Raw genomic sequence first — 18,082 nt, 5'->3', positions numbered from 1 at the left:
CCTAGGACTCTTCACCAGCCTGACTCATCCCTGCCTCTTGTCCCTCCCTCCTCTCCAGCCTCTGCTTCTGTCTCTGATTCCGGGCTTCTCTCTACCACAGACCCTGCCCACTCACTAAGCCCAGTTATTTCTTCAACTTTCAACACCTCCTCCACCAATCCCTTGGCTCTGAGCCTTCTTCCCTTGGGGCCTCCCTAGCTGGCGCCTCTCACCACTCCTCTGAATCCAGCCAGTCCTTGAAATTGAAATAGTTCCAGACTCAATTTAAACCTAATTTGTTCCAATTTTAAAAAGGCTTCTATCAACGGATGGTTTTGTTGCGCTCTGAATTTCGTAGTATTTTCCCAGCCAAGCTTTGGAACATAAATTAACAGATAATCAAACAGCAGCCTTCTCGCTCCCCCTTTTTATTAAAGCAGAAGCTTCAGTATCTATGTACATCATTGAAGTAATCCCCCTAGTAAATGTCAGGGCTTGCTAATATTAAATAATTACTGTATTTATTGCTGCCTTGATTTTTTTTAGATAAGGCTTGAGAAAGCATGAAATTAATAACACAAAGTTGAAAAGAGCTGTCTACAGCCAGTCATCAAGTCATTTATATAATTTTCCCTTTATTGCTTCAGGCTAGCTGTGTTTGGATTGCTGTGTGGGGAGCTACTGGTGCTGACTGCAAGCTTGAAGGACGCCGATTATCCGAGGTGCCCTCTTCTGATTTGGCTATTATACAGTAGGAACAGACAGATTTGCCCATTTCCAACCTGTGTCAGTTTGGCAGGCCATTCTGCCAGATCTTTTCAGTAATGATTAAAAAAATGTACCGATGAAACTAAGTGGGGGAAGTTATTTGTTGAAATGAAAGCAGTTACTGGACGAAACACTTTCAGATATCCAGAGCTGGAACTGCTCAGTCTTTTCACGGAAGATAACACCCCTAGTGCAAATCCCTAGTAAGGTCTCTCTTAGTGGCAGCCTGGCTCATAATGAGATATGGGAAGAGAAGGGGGGGGGGGAGCTTCTTTGAACAAACCGGTGTAATAAATTAGGGCGAATAATGCTTGTGGGGAAAAAATAATAAAATAAAGTTAGCACAATGTATGAAGCATAAAGGCTCTTTTGCAACTGACTGGTGCAGGTTTATTATGACTAAAAATAAAAATAAAGGATTCCCCTCACATTCTAAAACTTTTAGGTTAGCATGAGCTGCAGGGTAGGAACTGACGTTATTTTGGATGTGTTGCCTAAACTCCATCTTCTGGGTTAGAGTGGGATATTTTATGTATGATATTGTTATATGTTGCAAGAATCTTTTTCTTTTTTTAAATTATCACAAAATATGCATTTAGAATGTCATCTTGTTTAGAATTGTAGGAAAAACAATTGTTGTGGCCTCTCCTGCCCTGAGATTGCCCGGCCAGAGTTATTCATGCTCCTGTTACATGAGGGTTAGATTACCGCAATGTGTTGCTTGTGGGACTGCCATTTAGCTCCAAGACATTCCTTCGGTTGAAATAATGCCATGCTCCCAGCCTCACTGTCACTGCCTGGCTGTCAGAAAGCCTTGCTGATCCCCTTGTCAACCACCCAGAGACCTACCAGTAAATCCCAATCTACCTTCTGCTACCCCAGCACCAAACCTTTGTAAGTGGGCACGCCATAAATGAATCATGTGTACAAAAAAATCCAGATGCAAAACGTTTGGGCACCCATATCAAGCTGGGTTGTTTACATTTTATTTGTCAAGTTACTGGTGGAGTCAGTTTTAAGTTAAGAAATAATAATTAAAAAAGAGAAAATAGCATGATGGAGTCAGAACACACAAAAACATTTGGTACAGTATACATATTTAACCAATGAGCACAGGAAACCTCATGTGTTGTTACTGCGGCCATCTATGTATAACGCTGGCCATGACTGATGTTGGAACATCTGCAGGTGTAAACTAATTCACCGCGAACGTCACCGGGAGCAGCAAAACTACTTATCAGCTGTGATGCAGTGAACGGCATATCCCAGAGATGACTGCAACAGCAGTGCTGTGAATGTACAATTCAGAATGTGTTATTTTACAAAGCTACCTGGTGTTTCCACAATGTGACACCTACTAGTTGCACTGCGGTAGAGACAAAGGAGCATTTTGTAAGCAAACGGATCTTAAATGCAATCTTCATTTTGGAGGGGGGGAGGAATAATATCTACTATTATTTCTGTTTATGTCTGCATGCCGAGTGTTTACCCAACTCATCTGCAGAAGTCGTAACGAAGTTGACAGCTAGCGGGTCAAACTACTGACTGCCATATTCATTAAAATGGTTGCAATACTAACAGAGGAAGCGACAAACATAAAACTCTCAACTCCCTTGCACGTATTAAAATTCCATAATGTTTGAAGAAAAGATGAGCAACAGCTAAAATGGGTTATCTTAAATGGGTCCAGATGAAATAGCTTGGATTTTAGGTGAAACGGGGGACAAAGAGCAGGCTTGTTTGTTTTTTAAGGCAAAATTCCCAATTGCAAAACACGTGTCACAGCTGGACACTATGTGCAAAGTGACACGCACAACGCCACTCTTGCAAGTGGCAAGCTATATAGAGAGCACATGCCCCTATCTCCTATGAAGCACTTTCACATAGTCAATTGCCCATGCTTGCATAGGCCAAAAGCTGCAACCCTCTGTTGTTATTATTGAGTAAGCAGCAGTGAGAACGATGGTAAATTTCCAAGTAAACCTGCACGGAATTTCACTGGGTCTCACATAACTTCCACAAGCCTTGGTGGCGCAATGTGCTCTAAGGTTCTGAAGAAAACCCTTCATCTGCTATAGGTGCAATTTATTTTAACTCAACTGCACCACTTCAATCTACTCCAGCTAGCCTTTGTGGCTAGAACCTGCCTCCACTTCTTATGTGACTGAGTCAACTCATAGTCACTGATCAGTTTAAAGAGTACCTGCAGTTAGGTAACCTTTCTATTAGTCTTTGGGCAAGTCCAAACACTGGTGCAGGTTTGTGAACGATAACGTTGTTGTCGTTTGTACTAAATGCAAGCTTGCGTTAAGGAGAAACAGATCGGATCTGCTTGAGGTTGCCCACTTTGGAGGCAGAGAAGCATTTTGGCCTCCCCCTACTCAACTACCTCAATCCACTGTCACTGAAATCTCTTCAGTCTCTGCTTAGGGGCTGTTTGTGGGCCTGGGAGAATCTTGAGTTCATCACCACCTGCTCTTTAGGTCATGAGTCAATGGAGAGTCCATGGCGTCACATCTCCCCACCAATGCTTCCATTAAGAAAGGAATACTTCCAGCTCAGGGGAACAGCCCTCCTCCTCCAACCAGACTTCCAGAGATCTTCCCTAGGCCTTTTTGGGGACTCTGATTAACATCACAATTCATTTGAGAACCTTTTAGCACAGGCTGGGGAACCTTGGGCAATCCACACGTCATTGGATTCCAGCTCCCATCAAGCCCAGCACAGCCAATGATCAAGGGTGATGGTAGCCCACCAACATCTGGAGGGCCGAAGGTTCTCCATCTCTGTTTTCGCAGGAAATGCTCATGAACTCAATACACAGCTAACGTGTGTAGCATTTCAACCAAACTCTTCACCACAGCCAAGCTTGACTGGGATGCAGGAGGGGGCTCAGCGGGAAGAGTACTCGGCCTGTAACTGATTGTATAATCCAAAAGGCGGAAGCTACTTGGTGTGGACCAAGCATGTGATGTGCAAACATAGCTAGAAGAGTGCTACATTGTCGGCAGGCGCAGTGCTACTGGTATGAAACAGACTGGGGCAGCAGGATTGCTTAGGGGATAGCGTTCTCCATTTTCCAAAATGTCAGGAGGAAATGATTACAGGTGTCCTGCTCAAGAAGCAGTGAGCTGGACAAGGGATACCAATCTAGCCAGAAGGGCACCGTGTCAACAAGCTTTCCCTGAGCCCTCTGTGTCACACTGCTGAATGCTACATTGAAGGAAAATCTAGGCAAGCAATAAGTCCTCATCAACTCCGAGTCACTGTGCTTCTTTGCTTTGAAGGCGAGGTCATTACAGCCCTGTATGGCCACAATTTTGCCCACTTCTGAAACTGCCCGGTGGATGATCCATTCCTTGGTTCAGAGGGAACAAACAACAAGCGCTAGTTTTCCAGCAAAGCAGCTATGGTACGGACATTTCACCAAGCTGCAGGAGGGGTGTCTGGTGCCCTTCCGTATCTTTGAATGAAATGCATCTTAGCTTCCCCCCTAAGTGAAGCCTTTTCAGAATAGCTATTACAGAGAAAAACAAGAGCCATCAGAAACAGGATGAAAACTTCAAGCAGGGGTCACCAACGTGACACCCGCAGGCCTTCCCAGGAGCTGCTCTGCTTGCCTCCACTGAAGTCTTGAAGGAAGCATTTACAGGAGCCAATGGAATAGGTTATAGTAGGGGCATGGTTACATTACACGGGAGTGTGGTGCTCACGAGAGTTTCACAAATTTGAAAATGTCTGGTGAACCCTGAAAATCAGCAGGTGCGACACAGAGTCTAATGGGAGGCAGGGAACAATCGGTCATTGGCTTTCATGGACAAATAAGTTTTGAGCTGCATTTTTTTTAAAGCTGATATCATCCAGTGGACTGTTGTTATATAAATCTGATAAGGCAACCATTTGTGGGACGGATTGGGAGGGGGGAGAAAATGAGGCAGATTAGTCTGAAAACAACTGGCATTATTTAATTTCAAGTATTTCCTCCTACCACATCCACCTTAAAGAAGCCAGTTGCAGAAATCTTTTTTGATACGCCAAGGTTTTCATTTGCAACGTTTTCAGATTTAAGAGTGTCGTTTTTTTACGTGCACAGACCCAGGTTTGCTGTCGTGCAGTACATGAAACAGGCCTGTACTGCCATGTTCATTACATGCTCCAATAGCTATTAATTAAAAACAGAACAGAGAGGAGTTTCCAAGAAAATAAAATAAGAGCAGGGCAACCACTTCAGAGGGTGGGAAGATAGGAGCCATTGATGGGTTTATGAATATTGTCATCTTCAAATTGCTTTTTGCTTTTCCAGAGGGTATACACAGGTAACTAGACAAAGAACAAACAAAAACCCCAAACAAACAAGGCTCTTGACCCAAATGTTAAAGGAGGTCACTCAAGGTTGCTGTTCAAGATGAGGAGTCTATAGATAAGAGTCTTCAGGAGGGCTTGATTTCAGCTACTATCAAGCATTAAGACACTTTTCCGTAGTCAATGATGAGCAAAACTGCAAGGAGTTGAACAAGAAGAAAGTCAACACAACTCAACAAGACACATCCTGGACTTGAAGGAAAAGTCAGCCATGAGCATCCTGGGGGGGGGGGCATCATCATCTCTTACCTACCACTGGTTCAAAGTCAGTATCAGTTATCTTCTACTACAGTTACAGGTGCTAGTTCTATGCGTTTAGCAATACTGAAAGCAGTGTCAATCAAGTGGGGGCTCCCTTTGCCTGAAGACAAAGCAGAAGCATTTGCTAAACTGATCATTTGTTTGAGGAGCAAAAGATGCAAATTTCCCAGTCATACAATTTAGCAATAGGACGAGACTATGGTTAAAAAGCTGCCCCCCAGAGGTTTGTCTGTAACTCGTTTCAACTGATTTTTGGTGCAAAGGATGCAAAAAAAGAAAGAAGCTTACTTCAAACTAATTAGTTAGTGCGTTAAAAAAAAAGACATTCCATGAAAGGTTTGTAACAGATACTCCTGTCCTCTCTCTATTATGGAAATAAGAAAGGATTTGACGACACATACACACTCCTGCACAAGCCTGATGAGCTCTTAAGATTAAAAGCAAAGCAGAGCAAGGAACTGCTGTGCATTGAAACTAAAATGCTGTGTTTCATTGCCCTCTTACATTTAAGTCAGTTGTCAAAGCCTCCACATGAGCCTAACAGCGAATTTAGCCTATGGACAGAGGCATGCTTTTAGGTCACTGACCAAAGCAGAACACCCTTGTGTAAGTGGATAAGGCTCAAGTAAAGACACGCTTCCTCTTTGCAAGACGTAGAAATGAAGGATCGCAAGAGATGCCACCTGCGATGAGTTGCAGTCCTACACAAAAGCAGTCAGTAACCATTTTCAGCTTTGGGAAGCTCATCCACAGATTCACGCTGGGCCTAACCACAGAGGAACAGATCCAGGAGTGTCACTCCCGGCCGACTCTTCTCCAAAGCAGGGAGGAGCCATTTCTGCTCCGCTCTCCCTGTTTCTCTTCGGTCCCAACTTGCTCCCCATTAAAATCTCACCGGAACTTCTTCCGAAGCAGTGCATAGTTAAATTCCAGGAGTAAAGGAATTCACAAATACTTGGCTGTCCTCATTCGGCATATCAGCAGCACCGAACTACTAAGCTACGGAAGAGTCGCCGGCTGCCCATCTCTTGAGGATTGCCCAGGAAGCTCCAATTAAGTTGCTTCTTCAGCAGGCGCCCTTCGCTGCCGGGCAGATCTCCTCTGTGGAGCGGCTGGCACATCCTGGTCTGCTTCGGGCTCAACCACGGCATTATCCCCTTGTTGAGATCCTGTGTCTCCTATCAGCTCTCGTAAGAACCGGAACTGCGACAGGAAGAGGTGCCAGACAACGTACCAACCTACAGAAGGTGCCAGGAAAGGAAAAAAAGTTGATGTTGTGAACATCTACATAGGAAAACAAGAAAAGGCTGTGCCAGGACAACTAAACACACACACACACACACTGCCCCATACACGAACAGCTGTTGTATGTGTAGATGTTTATGTTACCTTTGGCACACACAGAAAGCTTAAGTGCCAGTGTGATGTAGCTGCTGGACTGTTGGGCTGTGACAGTGAAGATCGAGGTTCAAGTCCCCACTCCACACATCATCAACATCATCACCATAACCATTATTGTTTTATATACCGCTTAATCAGCAAAGTGGCTTCTAAGCGGTTTCCAAGTATAAAAGACAATTACAAAATATTAACGCATGTTTATTGAAAATACACAATACACACAATTCCATCAAAACATCAAACATTTTAAATGTGGAATATTTTAATAAACATTTTAAACCTGCAGATTTAAAATGTGCAATAAAACAAGCCTGTTAAAATGGAATAACAATTAAAGCAGGAGGTTGGAGTCCAGAGATCGGGGGCATGCTTGTCTACACTGATATGTCTCCAAGTGCCAGTAGGATGATAAAACTTCAGAGGCAGTGCTATTTTCCTAGAAATGGAGGTGCCGGAAATCACTGTGAACAACTCCTTTGTTGTCTTATAATGGCAATGGCACCCAACTGAGAGGTGCCGGAACTGAGTTCCTGTAAGTTCCCCTGGGAGGAGCCCTGCTGCCCTGTTCAGAGGACTGTTGTAAGGATAAAATGCAGAGATGGGAACATGTGTGCTGCCTTCAGCTCCCTGGAGGAAAGGCAAGACAACCTATCTAACTGTTGAGAATCAGCGTGATATAGTGGTTAGAGTGTCAAACTAGGGCCAGGGAGACCAGAAAGTTGTATAAATTCAGACTGTAAAATCCAGATTTCAAGTCAATGATGAAAGGAGCTGAAAGGCAGATTGTCAAAAAGGACAGCCATACTGCAAAAGCAAACATAGCGACAGTAAAACCGAGCAACCTTGAATAAAATAATAATAATAATTTATTTATACCCCACCCATCTGGCTGAGTTTCCCCAGCCACTCTGGGCAGCTCCCAATCAAATGTTAAAAACAGTACAGCATTAAATATTAAAAACTTCCCTAAACAGGGCTGCCTTCAGATGTCTTTTAAAGATAGGATAGCTGCTTATTTCCTTCACATCTGAAGGGAGGGTGTTCCACAGGGTGGGCGCCACTACTGAGAAGGCCCTCTGTCTGGTTCCCTGTAATCTCACTTCTCGCAATGAGGGAACCGCCAGAAGGCCCTCGGCACTGGATCTCAGTGTCTGGGCTGAACGACAGGGATGGAGACGCTCCTTTAGGTATACAGGAGGCTGGTTGTTAAAGGCTTTCAGGTGTTCCTGCACCTGCCGGCTACATGCTCACATCAATTTTTGTGGTTTTACAATCCCTTGTTTTTCCCTATCCAGTTACACCTCCTGGTTGCTATTTTTTAAAAAAATAAAAAATCTATGCCACAGATCACTTGTCCGCAGGAAGCAAATACTATATTGTCACAAGACACCATCTAATGTTCAAAGCCTTTAGTGGTTTGGTGGAAAGAAGCTCCTTTTACCCAACACCCAAATGCTGAAAGAGTTAAGCTTGAGCAGGTCACCTGGAAAAGCAGCAAAGCAAAAGTAAACAAAACCCAGCATCTTTTAAAAGCATCTGCCAAATTCCTAGGGGGCACAAGCAGCTGCTTTCGGTTATTGGCAATGAAATAATCCGGAACACCTCATCTCAGTATCTGAGGATAAGCAGCTGTATCCATCTCAGTCACAGCAGGACCAGAGCAACACAAGGAGAGGAGGGCAAGCACCATAGAACACAACCTCGTGACAAGTCTGTGTTCTATTCCTAGAATCAAAGATCTGGGAAGAACCTTGCAGGAAGAGCGATGCCCCCACCACCTCTCAAGGCAGGCCATTCCATTGGCAAACAGCTCTTGCCACTAGGTTGTTACCACCTGGTGGAAACTCTAGCTCACATGGCCCTTAAATGTAAAATGTACGATGATCTCAGCCAACAATTTCTAGACCATCTATGTATCCAACATGGAAACCAGAGACGGAGGTTATGCGCTTCTTATTACAGGGGAGAGACCAGGAGCTCAACAACACAGTAGCTAAGTTCCTCTATTTGATTTTTTTGTCACCGAAGTACGCTACAGGATCCTGCCCGTGCTGGAAACCCACAGTGATGAGGTGGATTGCTCACCTCTTCTGCCCTTTGGCGGGTGACTGTGCCGTGGGGGGGGGGGCGATGAGATCGCACTGGCCTATCTATTCTGAATGTATTCTGAATGTTCTTATGTGATGCCAATAAAGGTTACTTGACTTGACTTGACTTGGTAGTTACACCTAACGTTTGGCCAAGATCAGTTACCCTGTAACATCCATCCACCGGTGCTAGCCCTGCCCTGTGGAGTAACAGGGAACAAGCCATCTTCTGTGTGTGGCAGCCTTTCAGATATTTGAAGGCCGCTCCCAGTTCCAGCCCAAGACATTCTGCTCTCTGCCCATAATCTTTAGCAACATGAATTTAAATTTAAATTTCCCAACGTCCTCAAGCTTTTGTTTGCCATCAATGAAGGCCTTCAGTGAATACAGAAAAGGTCAGGAAATTACATTCCATGCATAAGACATACTATACTAGGTGAAAATTGGAAGAGATTTCCAGTTTCAGGTATCAGCAATATAGATTTTCCCCCAAACTTGATGCCATGTTCAAAATGCTTTTTTGGAAGCGACTCTAAAACGTCTAGGATTTGCATTAAAAGGAGAAAATTTCATCTATCACTTGTGTAGATGTCGCAAAAGCTGCACTTGGCAATTTTCTACCCAACTCTTGTTGTGAGAGGAATCTTGCAACTAACGTGGGGGTTACTTTATGGGGATCGCACCTAAAGCCAAAATTGTATATGGTCAAAACCCATCGGCTGCAATGGTAGGTGGGATTGCCAAAGTCATTTTTCCTGGAACCTCGCCCCCTTTATTATTTATTTATATTGCCATGTATGTAAAGCTGAATGCACACAAATAAATGCATGTAAGTTGCATGCTTACTGCATTTAACAGGTGTTTGTACACAAGCTGTGTGTCTCCATGAATTGTGAGAGTATCAGAATGTGGTGGGGAATCTCCTGTCAAGAAGGGAACCCCTTCCCCGTTCCATATAAAGCCACCTGGACACTTACTTAACAATAGCTACAGGATAGCATCCTTCAGTGCACCAGAGGCAGCCATTTCATTCTAATGATAAGGGTCCACCTCCAACTGCTATCATATCACCCCTTAAGTGTCTTGGAAGTCAAAACATGCACAGCTTTTCCAGCCACTTATTTGCCTCCCTGCCCCCCCAATTTTATAAACCATGCCTCCATTTCAAAAAAAACCCGCTGCATATGTAACATCTACAGCTGTAAATTTTGTTCTACGAAAAAGTGCTTTCAATTTGACCCACATGGGTATTGGAAGAAAAACATTCACGGCAATTTAGTCATCCAGGCCAAAATCTTGCAAGTGTCTTATTTTAATGCACCAGGTGTTGTGGCTTCATTGCAAATGTAAAAACCCTGCAGGGTTTACTAACTTCTGTCATTGTCACATACCATCACCAGTGATAAGGCAGTGGGAAGGGAGCAGTGAAGGTTGTGAAGGATCCATATTTCTGGATCAAGGAGCTTGGAGCTGCGAGAAAGCTGTTGGTTCAGCAATGAATGTCCAGATCAAATGGCTCTTTCCTGGCAGCGTGGAAATCTGCTGGGGCACTGCTCCCCTTTCTCCTCCTTTTAGGAGACCTCAGGTTTCAGCTGGGCAGGACTGAACGCCGACAATAGGCTCATGACGAGCTTACGCGATGCTCACTGAGTCCCAGTGGCGTAGCGTGGGCGGTCCAGGGGTGCCGGGCGCAACATTTGGGGGGGGGGCGCGCTCGCTGCCTCCGGAGTCGCCGAAGAGCCTCGGGCGCAGGCTGTAGCGGAGCCGCATGTCTCGCGGAACCGACGAGCTGTGCGCGCGTCCGGGCTGAAGGCGCCCGGCAGGCAGCGGCTCTCAGCGCTCGCCGCGGAGGACGCGCCAGGCAGCCCCTCCTCACAGCCCCGCCTCCGCCGGTGCTGCTGCAGCTGCTGGGCCGTTGCATTTTCCTCGCCTCTCTGCCCCCCTCCTCCTCCGGGCAAGCGGCGTCGTTTGGGCGGCAGCGGGGGGCGCAAATTACTTGCCTTGCCCCGGGTTAGGGGGCGCAAATTACTTGCGTTGCCCCGGGTGCTGACAACTCACACTACGCCGCTGCTGAGTCCTAAGAGACTGCAGAATGTGACACCCCTCTAAGCTTCGTAAGTCTTGGTTCAGCACTTGGTTCAACATTCCTTTCATTTTTATGAAGAGCTGCCTTTTACCAGATCAGGCTGTCCATCTAGCCAAGGACTGTCTAACCCTGAGGGCCCCATCCGCACTATCCATTTAAAGCAGCACCATGCCACCTTAAACAGCCATGGCTTCTCCCAAAGAATCCTGGGAAGTGTAGTTTATTAAGGGTGCTGGGAATTCTTAGGAGCCCTCTAAGTGCAACAATTCCCAGAATTCCATGGGAAGAATGGCCACCTATTAAAACCACCCAGAGAACTGTCCTTCTGTGAGGGGAACAGGGGTCTCCTAACAACTCTCTAGCAACCTTAAGGAACTACAGCTCCCAGGATTCGTTGGGAGAAGTCATGGCTACTTAAGGTGGTATAATATTGCTTTAAATGTGTAGCACAGCAGGGAAGCAGCTTCCCGCATTACCTGCTACCTGATCCTTTTAACTAGAGGTGCCAGCAACTGTGCCCCCCCCCCCAGTGGTGCACATGCTCATCCCACTATCACCCCTGCCAGGCAATTTTCTTTCTGTGCTTTGGCCAGCTGCAAAACCTGTATGATTAGAGATAAAACAGGGCAAAAATAAATGGATGCCAGCTATCATAGCACCCGTGGCTGTCTTAAAAACCACCAACTGCTTCCATTCAAGCCCAAAGCTCTTAAGGGTTAAATAACTACACACTGTCATTCAGATAACACAGACTCTTCTTAACTTCATTCCTGGCTATTTTTGGAAGCTGGAGGATGATTCTTTATTGCTGCTGTTTTGGGACTATAAGCTACTGCCTGGACACCAAGATAGACTCCATCTAGCAAACTTCCATGTCACCAAAGTCCTTTTTATCAGTTTGGTCTTTTGAAAAGAAATCTAGATAATCAACTCTGGTGACATCTTACAATCTCAGTTGGAATTATATTTTTAGTAGGTGTTTGGGTTTTCATCTTTTCTTGAGTAAAAAAAGGGAAAGGTGCCCATATTCTTTCCTCCACTCACCTGCCTCATCACAAATCCAGGGTGTGTGTGTGTGTCCTAACACACCCACACAATTAGAACAACAGGTTTAACGTGAATCCATTTAAGGGCCTCTTGTCTGACTATTCACCCCTAATAAGAGTGTGGCTTGTTTATTTTTATGTCTGTCACTTATATTTATATCCTGCCTTTATTCTAAGGAGCTCAAGAAAGCATATGCTGTTCTCCCCTTCTGTTTTATTATTAGAACAACCACCCTGTGTGGTAGGTAAAGATGAGGGTCAATGGCTGGCCCAAAGATCACCCAGCGACCTTCCTGGCTGGGTGGGAATTCGAACTCACATCCCCCCAGGCTTATTGCAGCACTTGTGGCTTTCTAGCTGGACCACAATGAGGATGATAATTTAGCATCATTCCCAAAATCAAAGCGGACAAAGAAAGGCTGGGGAAATCATTATTGTTTCATGCTATTGCACCTTCCTCTTCTTTCCACCACAGGAAAGGGAACGGAGAGAGAGGAGAAAAGCAAGACACTTCTGGTTACTGGAAGATAGATCAATAGAAAGTACTCACCGCAAAGCACTAGCAGCAGAAAGCAAGCGAGGGCCGCCACGACGACCAAAAAGGACAGGCCAATGCTTTGCCACATTTTCGCAACTAAGAGCTGGGGCTTTGCTTTTCACGGTTCCCTTGGGTTAACTGCGGGAAAGACGAGGAGGAGGAGAGAGGCGACAGCAACATCGCTGCCCGCCAGGAGTGGGGAATCCACCGCGACAAGCAAACGGATGGACTGGAGCGCGCCTGCCCCCTTTCCCGAGGGCTTCGCGCTGGCAATCAAGAGGCAGGGAGTTCCGCAGGACGAGGGTTCCCGGAGACCCGGAGCTCGAAGGGTGGAACAGGGGAAATAAATGAAGCCTAAACTACACGGATTAAAAATTAGTCAGGGTAAGGGGCTCCCAGGGCTTTGCGGGGTTAAGAAAGCAAGAGGAGCGGCGGCACCGGTGGTCCCGAAAGGGAGACGTGCAGCTGAGAGTGGGCAGAGCGCTATTTCCTCCCGGCCCGGAGGCTGAGAGGCGGCAGCTCCATCGCTCCTTCCGCGGGGGGAGGAAGGGCGCCAACACCGTCGCCCCCCTCCACCAGCCGCAGAGTGGTTTCTCCCCCTCCCTGAAAACGCCCCCGGCAGCCGCAAAAAAAAAAAAAGAGCCGGGAGAAGGAGGGAGGTAGCTCAGCCTCCCATCACCCGGACATGGCTGTCTCTCTCTTTTCTCCGGACTCAACAGCGAGGGCATCATGGGAAGTGTGGTTTTAACGTAGAGGTGAGATCCCTGGCTGCGCACGGAAGAAAGCGAGCGACTGGGACTTCGATTCCCATCGGGCCTTGCGGGTGAAGGCCCGCCTTCCCCGCGCTTGGCGCAAGTTGATTGAAAGACGCGGGGGCGGGGGGGGGGGAAGAATTGTAATAGATCCAAATCAGGGCAGTGGTTTTCTAAATCAGGGCAGTGGTTCTCCAAATCGCTTCGGATTGCTGTGGAGAGCGTTTTAGATATAAAAAAATTGAACTTTCACATACACACACATTTAAAACCACGTATTCTTTCTTCCATGTCTGCAACCTAGCTAGAAGAGCAAGAGGCTCTGGTGTTTAAATGTACACAGTATCTTTGCAAGGGAGGAGGATGGGAGGAAAATCAGAAAACAATGCCCCCTGTCAGTGGCGTAGCGTAGGGGGTGCAGGGGGGGCCGGCCGCACCGGGCGCAACATCTGGGGGTTAGGGGGCGCAAATCCACGGGTTAGGGGGCGCAAATTACTTGCCTTGCCCCGGGTGCTGACAACCCATGCTACGCCACTGCCCCCTGTTAACTTGGTTGGCCACAGACCCCAGTGTCCACCCAGGTTGAATATCTTCATGCAAAAATTAAACTCACTGGGTTACAAACACACCTTTACTAATCGTGAAAGGATAGCATGGAATTTGAGAGGGTTGATTAATACTTTAAAAAGCATCGTATGCAAGAATGAATATCACAAACATAAATGCCACTAACAAAGCATAGCATACTACCAAATACAAAAATTGGACAGAGTGCTCCTGCTTATTTGGGCTGCCAACTTACTAAAACCATGCTTAAAATTGAGTGGTTTTGGATATGGTTCTTTTCTTGGATCTTAATTATTGGTTTTGGTAGATTTTATGTACTGCATTATTCTAAAGCGGCTAGTCACAGACACTGATGAATTAAAGCAGATTAGCAGAGATTAAATCCTGCCGCCTTGGCTGTGCAAACCTGTTCCCTCCTGAGAACAAGGCACATAGCCAAGGCAGGATTAAAATCCGTAGTTCCGCCGATCAGCTGATGTCACCAGTGACATCAGCTGATGGGCAGGTGAGTGTGGTTTGAGGGAAATGGCCTCATGGGCCAAACTGGATCCTCTGGCAGGCCAAGATTGGCCCAAGAACCAGGGTTTCCCTACCCCTGAGTAAAAGCATCAAATAGTAGGAGTGGTATTAAAGGTCTGGCAAATACCTGAATAAACAGGTATGCTTTCAGTTGTCAGTGGAAACAAGCCATAATTGGGACCCACCTGATCTCCATGGGGAGCTCATTCTCAAACTAGGCACCACCGTGGAGAATTAGGCAAGAGTAGGGTTGCCATATTTCAAAAAATAAAATTCCTGACATCCGCAAAGTTGTTGAGCTTTCATTGACTTTTGTTCAATACATGAAGTGTGCAATGTAAATGAGTAAACGTGAACATTTTAAAAAACTATCGGGACTTAAACTGCCAGTGCTATACTCACCAGCTTGTAAGTCCCACTGAACACAATGGGGTTTACTTCATAGATATAGACATATGTATGTATCATTTATTTTATTTTATTTGGCTGCTGAAAGAGCTCAGTCAGTAGAGCATTAGACTCTTTATCACAGTGTTGTGGGTTTGAGCCCCATGTTGGGCAAAAAATTATTGCAGTGTAGGGGGTTAGACTAGCTGATCCTCATGGTCCCTTCCAACTCTGTTCCACCTTTCTCCTAGTACAGGACACAGGTGGCTCACAGCATGAATTAAAACAAATCCAGCTGCAAATACACAATCAATAGAATATTTTGTAAAGCACAATTAAATAAGTAACCATATTAAAGACAGCACTAGAAAAAAAAAACTTAAAACTATTTAAAAGCACATGAAGAATAAGAAAGTAAGTACAATATTCATCCTCAGAAGACCTAGCCACAACAGCCAGTTGGCGGCCAAATACCTATCTCAAGAAATAAGTGTCTGCCAGTGAAAGGAAAACAAAGCCGATATATCTGTTTAGGAACACACTGCACATGACAGTGAAATGCAACAGACAGCAGGAGGCATACATAACAGAAGGCAAATATGGCTATAATCGTTATGATAATATAAAATGGATAAGAAGGCAGCTGTTAATCCACTCCAACACACTGAATAGACGGGGTCACGTTCAGTCAACAGCCTCCAATGATTCATTGCCAGGGTAGCTAAGGACAGCAGCAACCTTGTTTCTGATTAATGATTTTCCACGGACCAGTTGTTGTCCTTAACCTCAGTGCCTTGTGTTTGTTTAGTATATAATGTGGCAGCAGGATCTAGCAAACCCTTTGTGACCTGACGTTTTCATTTCTATGCCTTGAGGAAGGCAACAAGAATTCACGTTAAGTGGTATTTGCAGTTTGGCTTCTGTCCATTTCTGACACAGCAGCAAAGCGCTAGGTCCTCTCTCTTAAAATAATATTCCCTGCTGTGTGCGCCCCAGTCTCTGAGTAGTGAGAAAATTCAGGGGTGCCAGCCAGCACATTCCTCACATTTGGTTTCCTTGGAATAAAGGGGACCAAAGATTGTAACACATGCTTTTACTTACACATACATTCAGGCTGAGTATAAGTTGGAAGATCTCACAGCATTAACATTCCAACAAATCTTGCTCTCCGATTGGGTTTCTAGGAGGAGAGGCAAAAGCCATGGCTTTTGTTTCAGCACAGAGAGCAAGTCAGGCCTTTACGTCTTCCCAGCTATGTCTTCCCAGAGCAGACAAGACTGGTCCTTGGCCTATTGTTCTCTTACATCTCATATACCTTGGTCTACAGCCAGGTGAGGGAGTTAAGGCCTGCCTCATTTTCTGGAAGTGACACTAAGCTTGTTGTTTCTATGGCAGCACACCCTGTACTTGGACAACTCTTTTTGTTATGTAAAAAAGAGTCTTAACAGGCTTGTCTAGGGCCATTAGCTTAACAAAGAGACTGTCTTAAATGCAATACTTTCCTCCCTAAAACATATATCTTACATTACATTCCTTTATCGTTCTCATTCCTTTGCTTATTCAGTGGAACCTTGGTTTTTTGAGTGTCTCAGAAGCTGAACGATTCAGAACCCGAACGACAAAAACACAAAAGTGAATGCTTCCATTTTCGAACGCGCCTCAGAAGTTGAACGGCTTCTGAGGCACGTTTCTCCATTTTCTCAATGGAATTTGCCAACCGCCCATTGCGTATTGGTTGTTGAATGTTTCGGAAGTCGAACGGTTTTCTGGAACAGATTACGTTCGACAACTGAGGTACCACTGTATTTCATGTCCTGCCTATGATTTCATTTGACTATAGTATTTCTAAAATAGTCTGAGAAGGGTCTCCATTCTTCCACAAGCAGTTTGTCTCTTTGGTCTCTTATTTTTGCTCTCAATTTTGCCATCTCCACATAGTCCAATAGTTTTAAAGTCCATTCCTCTTGTGTTGGAACTTCTTCTTTCCATTTCCTCACATACAGAATTCTGGCTGCGGTGGTAGCATTTTTGTTGTTGTTGTTTAGTCATTTAGTCATGTCCGACTCTTCGTGACCCCATGGACCAGAGCACACCAGGCACTCCTGTCTTCCACTGCCTCCCGCAGTTTGGTCAAACGCATGCTGGTAGCTTCGAGAACACTGTCCAACTATCTTGTCCTCTGTCATCCCCTTCTCCTTGTGCCCTCAATTTTTCCCAACATCAGAGTCTTTTCCAGAGAGTCTTCTCTTCTCGTGAGGTGGCCAAAGTATTGGAGCCTCAGCTTCAGGATCTGTCCTTCCAGTAAGCACTCAGGGCTGATTTCCTTAAGAATGGATAAGTTTGATCTTCTTGCAGTCCACGGGACTCTCAAGAGTCTCCTCCAGCACCATAATTCAAAAGCATCAATTCTTCGGCGATCAGCCTTCTTTATGGTCCAGCTCTCACTTCCATACATCACTACTGGGAAAACCATAGCTTTAACTATACGGACCTTTGTTGGCAAGGTGATGTCTCTGCTTTTTAAGATGCTGTCTAGGTTTGTCATTGCTTTTCTCCCAAGAAGCAGGCGTCTTTTAATTTCGTGACTGCTGTCACCATCTGCAGTGATCATGGAGCCCAAGAAAGTAAAATCTTTCACTGCCTCCATTTCTTCCCCTTCTATTTGCCAGGAGGTGATGGGACCAGTGGCCACAATCTTAGTTTTTTTGATGTTGAGCTTCAAACCATATTTTGTGCTCTCCTCTTTTACCCTCATTATACATAAACAGTTTACCCAGATTTTTTGGGGGGACACACCTCTGCCCCTATTATTCACAAAAGAAATTATTCAGGCCTTTTGTGAATAACTATTTTAAACATCTTCTTCAATTCCCCAAAGCCTGTTGCTTTTTTAAAAGGCCACCACATATGAAAAAATGACCCTTCAGACCCTTCAGCATTTACTTGATAAAAGTCTTATGCATCTTGGTCAGTGTATTAGGTGTTAAATACCACCTGTATATCATTTTCAAATAATTTTCCTTGAATGTATAACAGGCAGTGAACTCCATATCTACTTCCCACAACTTTTCCCCGGCAGCCATATCAATATTATGCCCCAAATCTTTAGCCTGATGTATAATTGCTGACTTAACCAGTTCATCTTTCATTTCCTATTCTAATAACATTTTATACATTTTCAAAACCAGCTTTTCTTTACCTTCTAACATTCTTAATTCAATTTCAGATCTTTGTTCTATAAAGCCAAATATCCTATATTTCTTAAATAATTCATTTACCGTATTTTTTGCTCCATAAGGTGCACCTGTCCATAAGGCACACCTAGTTTT

The 18,082-nt window shown here is 45.0% G+C and overlaps 1 protein-coding gene across 1 annotated transcript; it reads right to left on the bottom strand.

Moving 5' to 3' along the window:
* Nucleotides 1-1,697: 1,697 nt before the first annotated feature.
* SMIM13 (small integral membrane protein 13) lies at nucleotides 1,698-13,228 on the bottom strand. Its single transcript, XM_082234732.1, has 2 exons — nucleotides 12,541-13,228; nucleotides 1,698-6,608 (listed from the first exon to the last, which is right to left on the bottom strand). Exons 1-2 carry the CDS (start codon nucleotides 12,614-12,616, stop codon nucleotides 6,424-6,426), a joined length of 261 nt encoding a protein of 86 aa, XP_082090858.1. The 5' UTR covers nucleotides 12,617-13,228; the 3' UTR covers nucleotides 1,698-6,423.
* Nucleotides 13,229-18,082: the final 4,854 nt, after the last annotated feature.

Source organism: Podarcis vaucheri, assembly GCF_965113315.1.
Source record: "Podarcis vaucheri genome assembly, chromosome: 8".
Lineage (NCBI taxonomy): Eukaryota > Metazoa > Chordata > Lepidosauria > Squamata > Lacertidae > Podarcis > Podarcis vaucheri.
The sequence above is the reverse complement of the archived record's forward strand: the minus strand, read 5'-3'. Positions and strand labels throughout refer to the sequence as shown.

What these genes read in the sequence shown, in the direction of transcription:
- SMIM13 (XM_082234732.1), bottom strand. Translation starts at nt 12,616, where the DNA reads ATGTGGCAAAGCATTGGCCTGTCCTTTTTGGTCGTCGTGGCGGCCCTC. An exon ending in TCTGCTGCTAGTGCTTTGCG is followed by an intron (nt 6,609 to 12,540) that starts GTGAGTACTTTC and finishes CACCTTCTGTAG; the next exon opens with GTTGGTACGTTGTCTGGCAC.